The sequence below is a fragment of the Sarcophilus harrisii genome, chromosome 2 (assembly GCF_902635505.1).
Source record: "Sarcophilus harrisii chromosome 2, mSarHar1.11, whole genome shotgun sequence".
In the NCBI taxonomy this organism is placed as follows: Eukaryota; Metazoa; Chordata; class Mammalia; order Dasyuromorphia; family Dasyuridae; genus Sarcophilus; species Sarcophilus harrisii.
This window is the reverse complement of record NC_045427.1, coordinates 402920844-402933909: the sequence shown is the minus strand read 5'-3', so window position 1 is coordinate 402933909 and position 13066 is coordinate 402920844. Positions and strand designations below refer to the sequence as shown.

The window sequence follows — 13066 nt, the reverse complement described above, 5'->3', positions numbered from 1 at the left end:
AATAGCAGCCGGGCTCTTAGGATTCATCAGGATGAGTCTCAACATATCAATTTCCAAGTGTAGTAACTTTAAACACATTGTAGGCTTTTAGTTTCCATAGAAAATAATCTCCTATTATTTTCAAAGGAAACTGAAAGCCCCCCAAATTACCACACTTTTAACATACTGACATGTTGATGGCCTGATGTTCTTTGGAGATCAAAGTCAGATTGGCAGAAGACAGAGCAGTTTAGCAGCTTACTTAAAACACTGTATTTTATATTTGGCAGGAATTACTGTCGTGAAAAAAGACAAGGTGACTTTCTGATATCATGTGTAGGTAGAGGGTTTTCTTGTTTTTTATGTTTTTCCCTTTTTTGTTGACTTTGGCAGAAATTTGAAGAGCTAAGAACTAATTTAGGATGACAGAAATGTTCTTCATCTTCTTCCTCTTACTCCACTAAGGAAATGAAAGGTTTAGACAGTAACTAAGTGCAATATATATATAGTTGCTTTCACAGTTGTGTTATACTGGAGATCACCATGCCAATCATTCTGGAATCTCCAGGATGGTCCTAGTTTTGAAAAAGGAACCCACATCTCTGAAGTATCTTTCTTCTCTGTTGAGTGGGACCAGCAATAACTTTCTTAGTTTTTCAAAAGAACATGACATTCAAATGTTACATGAAAGTATGAAGGTAATGAGGTACTGCTGGAGTAGGAAGCCAGTGATAGCCTGCTGAGGCAGCATGGAGACAACCTGTTGGAAATTTTCAGAAAGGCAGCAAAGCAAAGGGTAATTAAGGTAGTACATTAGGCCCTGAACCAAAAAAGATGGCCAAATGGAGGAGAACTTTGAATAGGAATTTGGAGAAGATGAAGATTGAGGAGAAGTGAGTACCCAAGTGGTCGTGCCAGGCAGATCCTCCTGGCAAAAATGCTGAAGTGTTGTTTTCCAGCAGCCTCATGAAAAGCTAAATTGTTAAGATGAAGATTTCTATTTCTCAGAGTCACAATCAAATAAAAGGGAAAGCTGCTTGCTTTGTTAGCCTGTGGATGAGCATAGGAAAGAAGATTTAATTCCTCATAAAATGACTTTGATAGAACACAGAAACCGGAGAATTTCAATTCCTTGCTTCATGAACACTAGAGTTGGACCTTTAACTGGTATTTGTGGATTCAGTTTAGGGGAACCAATACTTCCCTCTCCCCTTAAAGAGACATAGTGAAACCAGGGACTTCAAAAGAGAATTATAACATAAGGTCTGAGGGGGAAAAGATATCTGGAAAGGTTAAGAGAACTATAGACTCTTCATCTACACAAAAAAGAGACAGAAGGGAGACATATCTGACTACTGATATGTTAAAAGATGCCATGAGAAGAAAAGGGACCGATTATACTCATTTGTTAATGAGGAGTGAACTGAAAGTAATGAGTTTAAACTATGGAAGAAATCATTTAAATTGCATAAAGTATCTGGCAAATCAGGATAACCTGAATCTCCAGAGGAAATAGCAGAATCACACCATGCTAGAGGACGCAAGGAACAGACCCTGTGTTAGGAGCCAGAAAACCTGGCTTCTAACTCTAGCTCTGTCATTAACTAGCTGTATTAATACAGGCAAGTCACAACCTCTAAGCCTTTTATGAGCATTAACACAAGCTTTGTTGGGAGGATCAGATAAAATAATTATGTGAAAGTGCTTTGGAAAATTAAAAAAAAACCCCACTACTCTCCAGAAGCTTAAGGTGCCATTATTTGGCTTCTTAGATAGACCATGGACTTGGTATTAAGAAGATTTAAGTTCAAATCCTAATTCAGACTCTTACTAGCTCTGTGATCTTGGGTAAGTCAACCTCTTCTAATTTCCATTTTTTCTTCTACAAAATGAGGATAATAATAGCATCCACATCATAGGCTAGTTGTGAAGATCGAATGAAATAGCAACTGTTTAGTACTTTGCAAATCTTAAAGGGCTATATGAAGGCTAAGTATTATTACATACATTTATTAAAGGAATGTGCTTTGCTATAGTGAAGGGCAGTATTAGCATTTCTTATATACTACAGCTGAATCTATAACATTGACCTCCTGACCTGCTTCTGTCAAGCAATATGATTAATCTAAGAATTGAGGAAACTTGTTTACAAAGACTTAACTCTAACATTAATCAATCAATCAAACAACAACTGGTTGTTTATTCTTTATTATGCTTTATTTATTCTTTATTATGCTTTATTTTTATTCTTTATTTTATTATTATTATGTTTATTCTTTATTATTAAGCACATTCTTTATTATGTGCTTGCCATTCTAGGCATACAAATAAAAGGGACCTGCCCTCAAGAAGTTTTCATTTTAAGAGAGTCGACATTCTATAAGTAAATAGAAACAGGAGACACATACTGAGTTGAAGAAAGACAACTTTACAAGAGAATGCACAATTTCCAAAGAAAGATGAAGGAGAGGATTGGTCAGGGGTGGGACTCTCTTGACGATCAGAACCAAAGTTACCTAAGTTATTTCCAGGGGGTGGGAGTGAGGTGGGGACCATTTAATGTAAAAGCAAAATAATTTACTATGAATTCTCTTAGTGAAGTGAATGAGTTCACATGGCTTCCCAATATGCTTATTGTACTCTCAGAAAGTAGTTTATGTATGCACTAGGAGAATTATGCTCTGGGAGGTCCTGACCTAAGTCACAAAATATCCTTTAGCCTCAGCAATATTGGCAGAGATTCTGGGGAGCTAGCTCCCCTTGACATGATAAAGGCTGTGGCCTTCTAGTCTATAGAATTTCTGGTAGAGCTCTGTTATTACACCCACCTACATGCCTGAATCTGTGAAAGAACTTGTCATGCAGCCGAACCCTATAGTGCTGCTTATTTCAGGAAAGTCTCCTCTTGATGAGTTTGAATAGGATAGAAAATAATTTGACTTATTTGCCACTATAATTGCTAGACCTTTACTTAAAGCCTCTCTGAAAACAAAACAAAACATGATAACATGGGATTTATCATAACATTTTAGAATTTGTCTCTTATTAGAAAGAAATGTGATGTATCTGGCCAAGGATATGAGTTTGGATCTTCAAAATAGTCTCCTCCTTTACTGTGGGATCATAGGTTTTATCTTTGTCTCATTCCTTGAAGTTGGTTTACTCTAGTTTTCCAGGCAGGCAGGAACTCACTGTTCCTCACCCTGCTTTGCACTATGCCTATAATGTAGAGTTTATGGTCCTATAACGCAGCATAATTAATAATATCACTTTTCATTTTCAAAGTGATTTTCATACTCTACTGAGCCCTCAATACACTTCAGTTTCCCCATGAAAATAATCATCAGTGTCTCCAATTTTATAGTGAAGAAATGGAAACTTGGGAGGCAAACTATCATCCTCTGACTAAGGAATAAACGTTGGGACAGGGATAGGGTTCATGAGTACCTGATCCTTTATCCCATGCTTGTCTTTACCCCCAACTCAGGAAAGGGATTATGTGAGTGAGTGGCTGTGTCAGTGAATCTCAAGTTTTTTGGCCTCAGGATGTCTTTATTTCTTTAAAAATTATTGAGGACCCCTCCCCCAACTGCTACCCAGAGCTTTTATGTGGCTTATATCTATCACTACTTAACCATATTAGATAATAAAATGTTTTTTTATTTACCATAATACAAATTAAAATGTCATTATTATGAAAATAGTTTTGACCCTTATAGATCATTTGACTGGGTCTCAGGCCTCCAAGGGGTCCCTGGGTCATACTTTGAGAACTACTGGGTTATATGATTACCATCATTAACTACTCTGAAAACTGGCCAATTACATCATTCATTTTGAGCTATAAACCATTTCTCAAAGCTCCAGGGTCAAAGCATAATCTTACCTAAAGCACATATAATTAGAAATGATGGATTATAAACTAATAAACCATAATATGATGCTAAGCATCAACTTCCAATGGCCTGAAGACTGTGGATAAAAATGTTACACAATCCATCATTTATAAGCTACATACTCGATTAAAACATTAAGAATTCTTACTTTACAATTTCCTTTTTATATGATTCTCCCTTACAGAAAGCTATTATATTTTAACTGTCAAGCTCAGTAAATCAGAAAATATTCATCTATCTCTCAACAACAAGTAGAAGCTCACTGGGGACCCTATTTGGCAGCAGTAGCCACTCCCTTTACTTCTATGGATGTGTTCTCCATGGTCCTGACCTACCCAGTAGAGTATCAGCCTGAGAATTGAGCACATGGGAGCTCTTTGCAGTTTCCGACAGAGTCAACTTGTAAAGTGATTCCAAAGGAAAACAGAGCTTGATTCTTCAAGTCTCTTAGAGATTTCATCCTGATTAGTCATAGGAAACTTGCTAAAAATGCAACCAACTGCATTTCAGAGTGTTATAAGAAGTGATAATACATATCCCTCCTCATATAATTATGTATTGGTGGGGCTTTATACACCAGGGCTTTTTTTGTTTTTTTTTTTTTGTTTTTGGTGGTGGTGGTTGTTTTTTTGCTTGGAATAATCTTACCTAAAGCATATATGGACTGGGGCACAAGATATGGAAGTTCCTTTCTGGGTCCAGTGAGTATGTAGAAGGCAGGCATCTCTGTGCTGGAAGCATAGCTAACTTGTCCCCTAGGGTTAAATTGTATGCACAATCAAATCAACAAATATTGATCAAGTACCTACTATTTGCCAGGCACTATGCTAAGTGCTGAGCATACAAAGAAAGGCAAAAATAACTCCCCCCAAAATGACTAATATGTATATATACAGTGATACTTCCTCCTCCTCTTCCTCCATCTCTCTCCCCAACCCAGCCCTAAGACCAAACACCTAGAAACAGCGGGAAAGATGAGGGTAATATTTAAGTGAAAAGTATCAAACTTGTCAAGATTTCAATTTCTTCTGGAGTTGGGGCTAAAGGCATTGTTACTGTTATCCCTGGCTATGACTGTCTTTTTCTTGTAATTTCATTCAGGGAGCTAAAGGGTAACTTCACAGGTGACAAGTCATACTTACAGTCTCCTTCCCTCGAAGAAATAAAAACTTTCTTCTTGGCTACCTGCCCTTGACTAGTGTTTTCCTGGCTTTGTTGCTTTCATTAGGACTTGTTCCCACTTTCTGCAAGCCTTTCCCAGTTCTCTTTAATTCCTTCTCTCTGAGATTATCGCCTTTTATCCTGTATATATCTTCCTTGTATCATTGTATACATACATATTAGTCATTTTTTTGGAAGTTATTTTTGCCTTTCTTTGTATGCTCAGCACTTAGCATAGTGCCTGGCACATAGTAGGTACTTGATCAATATTTATTGACTTGATTGTGCATACAATTTAACCCTAGGGGACAAGTTAGCTATGCTTCCAGCACAAAGATGCCTGCCTTCCACATACTCACTGGACCCAGAAAGGAACTTCCATATCTTGTGCCCCAGTCCATATGTGAGGAAGGCAGAGCAGCTGCTCCCTAGTCACACGTCAGTGCATTTGTTTCCTTATAGAAGAAGTGTACATAAACACAGCCTGGCAAGCTACTTGTGTTTGCATCAGGGGATCTTTCCTCACCATATTCTTTGCCCAGCTACATACTAAGTACTTTAATTGGTCAGGTCAGACTCTCTTCAAAACATCCATCTAAGGCACCAACCTGGCTTCCTGTGGATAGCAGATATGATAGAACCCATGAAGATGAGTCTCTTCTTATTTGCCAGGAAGACACAGTGGGTGTTCAATGAGGGATGGGACAATGGTGACCCTTGGTGCAATACTAAGGTAAGTGTCTAGAAGCAAGTGACATATTTCTTTCTCTTGGCTAGGTTAATAGTAGGCAGCTGCTTGTGCAAATAATAAAATCAAGAAAAGAGGGTAAGTAGCAAAAGGATCAAAAGTTTCTATAACCTAAAGTGATGACCTGATAACAATTTAAACAGGGAAATTTTTTGGGAAGAGGGAAGAACTTTTGTCACTGACCAAGAAATCCTGAATAAGTACATACGTAAATCAAAACCTGGAGCAAATACCACTACTCACTCTCCTTAGGTACCTGCCACAGGTCTAGCATGAAAAACACAGAGCAGAACTTTTATGATTCTTGCTCAGAATCTGGGTCTTCATGAGGGATTGGCTATTATCTCCAAATGATGATGTGCACATTGATTTCAAGTTCTTGTGCAGAAAGTGAGGGTGATCCACTGGGTGTGGAGTGAGATGACCTAGATTCAAATTCAAGTCCTGCTCCTAATTAGCTTTAGTGTGTGTGACTTTAGGCAAATTATTTTATCTATCAGGGCCTCAATTTTTTCATCTGTAAAATGAGGAAATTAGACCTTGCCTTTAAAAGCTATTAAAATTCTATTACTGTTCTGTTAGAAATGATCAACAGAATGATTTCAGAAAGGCCTGGAGAGACTTACACGAACTGATGCTGAGTGAAATGAGCAGAACCAGGAGATCATTATATACTTCAACAACAATACTATATGATGACCAGTTCTGATGGACCTGGCCATCCTCAGCAACGAGATCAACCAAATCATTTCTAATGGAGCAGTAATGAACTGAACTAGCTATACCCAGAAAAAGAACTCTGGGAGATGACTAAAAACCATTACATTGAATTCCCAATCCCTATATTTATGCACACCTGCATTTTTGATTTCCTTCACAAGCTAATTGTACAATATTTCAGAGTCTGATTCTTTTTGTACAGCAAAATAACGTTTTGGTCATGTATACTTATTGTGTATCTAATTTATATTTTAATGTATTTAACATCTACTGGTCATCCTGCCATCTAGGGGAGGGGGTGGGGGGTAAGAGGTGAAAAATTGGAACAAGAGGTTTGGCAATTGTTAACGCTATAAAGTTATCCATGCATATAACCTGTAAATAAAAGGCTATTAAATTTAAAAAAAAATAAAAGCTATTAAAATTCTAACTCTATGTTGCCATGAGAAGCTTGTAACATATTCCATTGTTACATAATATGAAAACAAGTTCTATTTTTTTGTAGGGGGCTATGGGTGTCAGTGGTAATAGAGAAGAACATAGTTTTCAAACGTTAATCTGAGTCTTATGCTAGTTTGCTATAGAAAGCATGAGTGCTACTGTGATTTGGTTTTGATTTGAAGGGGTAGAGAAATGTAAGGATGGAGAGAAGAAAAAAATGGGGAAAATCAATCACTTCGATTACTTTCATTTCTTAGGAGACCTCTTTAGATGCTATGGCCTCACTATCTTGTCATATTTTTTCCTTAGAGGCACTCAAAGTAAATTGGCCAAGTCTGTCCTGGCCTTTAATGAACCCAGTTCATCCAAAAGGCTGTTCTTGTTCTTGGGTTGTTGACTGATATCTGATCACAGCTGCATTCATTTAACACAATAATCCCATCTCAGAATTCAATAAAAGAGAGGCTAGGAGGCAATTCTGAGTCTAAGGGTTGGGTTTGCCAATAATAAGCATCCTAAGTTATAGCCAGGAAAATGTGAAGTCAGAATTTTTTAATCTTTGTTTTGCTAAAGGTCATTTGGGAACTTGAAGAGAAGCTCATCAGCTTTAATTAGCTTTAAGGGGAGAAAAATCACTTTCATTCATCATTCACTATTCTATCTTACAGGAGCTGATAAATGATCTGAACCAACTATAGGGGATCTGTAAATTCACCCTAAATACAGTAGTCCCTTCTGCCCCCATCTGCTGGATCTTTTTTTTTTTTTTTTTTAAAGGAAAGTGACTTCAGAACAACAAGAACAAGACAGACTGAAGTTTCAACTTACCTATGAAATAAGCCAATAGAATAGCGAGAAGCACAGCTGCTGCAATAGCAGACAAAGCAGCACATTTCCAGCTGCAGTACTTGGATGGCTTCTTCAGCTTGAAAGCATTCCTGGAAAAAGTGTTCCTGGGCAGGAGTCTGGGGGGTGGAGTATAAACAGTTCCTGAGGTCAATGGGTATCCAGGAGAAGAGCTGCTGAACAGAGGAGTAGTTCCAGAAGAAGTCTTGAACAGGAAATGCCTGGAAGGAGAGAAAAAAAGAGAAGAGGACAGATTTACAAAATGCAACTATAAAGGAGAAATTATGGCTTTGGTTCCTTATTACTTTAAATTAGAAGGTTTTTTTTTTTTTTAAATTGTGATGCTAGAGGTGGGGCAAAACTTTTGATTTTATTAGGATAGGAAATCCTGGTGTGAAAACTCTCTATTCTAATGCAGATCATTAACTAGTCTGCATTTTACAATCTTAGAAAACTCATTCAGGCACGAAGGGTTTCAAAGACTTGCCCATGCTCCTAAAATTTATATGTCTATTTTAGAGGCAAATCTCTAAGGATAATCCCCTAACCAGTCTGCCTCTCTTGGATTATAAAGCCATGGCAAATTACAACACTATCCTCTAGAACATGGTGAGCCAGGGTTATGGTATGATGCTAATAGTAATCAAATTTCTCAAAGTTTTACTTTCATGTTTCATTTGACATGAAAGAAATTCTGGCTTGTAAGAGACTATGCTAATAGAATACAAGTTCTGAAAGGTCCTCTCAGACTGGCAAGAACCTATTTTAGTCTATATGCATATCAGAACAAAAATGCATATTAAATTGTTGTTCATTTGTTTGTCATGTGTGATTCTTTATGTCCCAATTTCGGGTTTCTTATTCAGAGATACCAAAATAGTTTGTCATTTCCTTCTCCAGTTGATTTTGTAGATAAGGAAACTGAGGTCAACAAAGTTAAGTGACTTGTTCAGGGTCACATAGTTAGGAAGTATCTGAAATTAGATTTGAACTTAGGAGAGATTTTCCTCACTCCAGGCCCTCTATCCACAGCACCACCTCGCTGTCCCACTACTTCAAATGCTTAAAATATATGTTGTTGTTGTTGTTGTTGTGTTTTTTTTTTTTAGAGGAAGAGGTTCCCTCTTACAGAACATTGAAGATCATTATAGGAGGAGCAGGGCTCAGAGGCAGGACTCAAGTGACTTGTAAGCAGGGCTCAGAGGCAGGACTCAAGTGACTTGTGTAGTTTCTTCTCAAGCCTTATATAATTCACCCATAAACCTGGAATTTCAAAGTCATATGGAGAGAACTTTCATTGATGTTGCTTGTTTTTATTCTGATGCCTGCCTAGGACTGTCAATCTAGCAATGCATTCCAAAATGTACAATTCCCACATGTTTGTTAATTTAAATAAAACTTCATCTTTGATAGTAAACATCTTTCTAGCTGACTAGCTCAACCAGCCTTCCCAGAAGGATCTAGCCATGGGGTCTATAGCCTGACAAACATTTGGTGTCACCTGTCACACTGGTTTCCAATATAACCTGGAAACGGATGCTTATCACCAGGGTATGAAAAGCATTTTAAGTCTAAGCATTTTAAAGACTCCCAGATCGAGTGATATGTTAGCATGATTGACAGCCATGTCAGAAGTTGAGCTTATGGTTAATTAATTATTTAACAAGGCCATCATTAGAATAAATGGCTAAAATTGAAATCTTCTTGAATATATATATATATATATATTCAAGTATTAGACCAAGGCTAGGAGTTGGATTAAGCCAAGAAGGCCAGATTCCATTAACTAGGTTTCAGTTCTGTACACAACAATGTTTTTTGTGCTTGATCTTGATTAAAATCATAATTTTGAAAATAATGTGTATTTTCTGGCTATGCTTACTTCTTCTTCTATATGCTACATTTTAAGGCCCGACTGCAAGATTTTGTTTAAATTTTGACAAGTGACAACAGAGACAAGGACAATTTTGAAAAAGATATTTTAAATCACTAAATAATAACCCACTGGCCTGTGATTAAACTAAAACACAAGCAAAGCAAAAATCCCATGTGATATGTATCCTTTAAAGTATTTATGGAACTACTTAAATGTATTTTTGGAGTGTGGGTAGTGATAACAGAATATTAAAGAAAAACAAAATAAAGATATGTCTTTCTTAAATGAAAAACTGTCTAGTAAGTAATTAAAGATTTAGATACTAATAAAACATTAGAAGTTATCTTATCTCTTTGTTCCTCTCATAATCAAACTCTTAGCAAAAACTGTCCTACACGGGTGTCCAATTTTTCCCTTAACATTCATCTCTCAACCTCTTTCAACCTAATTTCCAGTATCATAACTCAATTATAACTACTTTCCTCAGCATTAAAAATTATCCATTAAATGCCAGATTCAGATTTTTTTCCCCCTCAGTCCTTATTTTCCCTGACCTATGTAGCATATGCTGCTGAACACTTTTCCTCCCTTGATATCCTCACTTCATTGGTTTTCATGATACTACTTTTCTGGTTCTCCATACACCTGTCTAGTTGTTCCTTTATCACATTTGTAGGATTGTTGTCCTTGTTCTAACAACAACAGTAATACCTAGTATTTATATATTGCTTTAAGATCTGCCAACAGTTTTACAAATATTATTTTATTTGATCCTCACAATACTTCTATGAGATGGGTGCTAGTCCTTATAGAACGAAACTGAGGTAGAGAGTTTAAATAACTTGCATAGGGCCACACAGCTAGTAAGTTTATCTAAGGCTGGATTTCAACTTGGGTTTTCCTGATTCCAAGTTCATTATTCAATTGGTTGTGCTATCTAGTTGTTTTCTTTGTTCTTTCTGAGGGTGGGTAACCTTGACCTTTCTCCTGGGTTATCTTCCCTTTATACACACACCTTTCAAATGATCTCATTAGCTCTAGCTCTGAAGTTAATTCAGATATATATCAGGATCTCTCTTAAAAATTCTGTCCCACATTATCAGTTGCCTATTGGACATCTCTTGAGTATTTTGTAAATATCTCAAATTTAGAATTCTAAAAGATATCTTCTCTCTCAAATAGTTATCTCTTCATTTCAGGAAGATTACTAAGATCCGTTCAGTTACCCAGGTTCACAACTTTTGAATCATGTTCTACTCTTTCTTCTTTCTCAGCTCTCCTGTCCAGTCAGTTGCCAAGTCTTGTCAAATCTACTTCCATATTGTATCTTCCTTCTTTCTACTCATAGATCCACCACTACCACCACAGATTCTCACTCCTTTTTATACAGGTTATTGTAATAAGAGTCTTAATTGGTATCTCACTTCCAGTCTTACTTTCTCCAATTCATTCTCCCTATACTTGCCAAATTTATATTCCTAAAGTCCAGGTGTGACCAGGTGATTTCTCTGTTCAAGAAGATCCAGAGACTCCTTCTTTTTTCCAAATAACATATGATCTTCTCTTTTTGGCTTTTAAAATACTTCATAATTTGGCTGCAGTCTACTTTTCCAAGCTTTCTATATACTGCCCTACTGCACACACACAAGTGACCTGTTTGCTGCTCCCCAAATATAATATTCCATCTCTTGTCTCCCTACCTTTGTATAGGTTGTCTCCATGCCCAGAACATATTCCACTCTCCTCTCTACTCATAGAACCCTAGGTTCCTTCCAAGTTCAGCTTAAATTCTGCCTCCTACTGGAACTCCATATTGACCTACTACTTGCTTCTATCAAGCTGGGAATAATCCAAGGAAAGAGCTGACACAAGAAAACCAGCCTTGCTAAGTAGGATGATACTTATCTTTAGAGGACTGGCACCAGGTAAGGAATTTATATATAGATTTATACTGGGAATCAGTAAGAAGATTACCCTGACCAGTAAAATTTTATCACTCTAATTATCTGATAACTCAGGTTACACATATAAAACTGTTATATTAAAATGGAGAAATATGAGAAATGAGATTGTTGTATCTGATCGTGGAATAGTCTCATTAGTCATAGAATCATTGAATCTCAGAGTAAGAGGAACTCAGAAGTGCTCATGTAATTCATAATACAACTATTTTGGGGACTAAAATATGATTATAGATTTCTAAAATGCAATGGTCATATGAAATATAAAAATGAAAATTCATTTAAGGAACACAAATTTGTCCTTTTCTTAAACATCTTTTGATATCTGCATATATGTTTATATACACATAATTATATTCCACTGTGGCATCGCATCTTGTCATTGAGAAAGAAGCTGTTCCCTTTTGGATTGAGCAGTAAGCCCTATAAATTACAAGAAGCTCAATGGTTTCCGTTAGAATCCCAAGTTGCTTAATAGAACCACTTGTAATTATTTGTCTTGAAAAACTACTATAAAAATATAGTTGCTCCCTTTCCCCCCAAAATTTATACATCAAAGATATTTCAAATGATATAGTAGTAGGTTGGAAATAATCAATCTTATTTCTGATATCAAAGAGTTTATCATTTAAAAAATTAATTAGATAATAACTGATCTGCTCAAACAGTCCTAAATAATAGGGAACTAGGTCTCTTTTCCATCTCTCAGTGCAGTCATGAGGAACCAACTTAGTATTTCAGTTACAGTTAAAAGGAACCCTTTCCTTTTTATGATTAGAACACTAAATGTGTTCTCTTTGGATTTGTGTTTATAATCATTCATTGCACAATAGTAATAACAATTCATATTGGTATTGTACTTCATTATTTGAAGTGTGCTTTCAGAGTAGACAATATTCCATTGAATTGTGTTGAAATTAATTAATAAAGTAAATACCAACAAAGTATCAAGTGTTATAGGTAGCATGGTACAATGAAAAGAGACCTGGATTTGGACTCATAAAACTTGGGTTCATAGTCTGACTTATTTGTTTACTATTTTGTGTGATCTTGATGTTTACTATTTGTGTGATCTTGAACAAATCACTTCATATCTCTAATTAAGTGGGCTCTTGTTCTACATTAGAAATGTCAAATACATAGCCTCTGGGTTGCAGATAACATACAACCCTCCCCAGTGATGTTCAAACTAGATTAAAGTATAACTGGAAAATATTTACCAAAATAAATAAAAACACAATAAAAGAAAAACAATATTAATATGTAATTTTCTACGTAGATATGTGGTCCATGGGGATCTTTATCTATAGTTTAGTGGACTCTTCTATTTGAGTTTGACACCACTAGTTTAGGTATCCTTTAAGTTTCTTTGTAGTTCTAAATCTGTGATTCTAATACTGAAAAGGCATGATTGTCTTAGGACCTGAAGTATTCCCTG

At 36.3% G+C, this 13066-nt stretch overlaps 1 protein-coding gene across 6 annotated transcripts in view; it reads right to left on the bottom strand.

Annotated features, from left to right (window-relative positions):
• The window catches only part of TENM2 (teneurin transmembrane protein 2), a 1351165-nt gene that overhangs the window by 239479 nt on the left and 1098620 nt on the right, over positions 1–13066 (bottom strand). For all 6 annotated transcript variants that reach the window (XM_003756806.2, XM_031949416.1, XM_003756801.2 and 3 more), the window contains one exon: positions 7774–8012. In XM_003756806.2, the coding sequence (XP_003756854.1) occupies positions 7774–8012 (239 nt within the window). The remainder of the gene's footprint in view (positions 1–7773; positions 8013–13066) is intronic.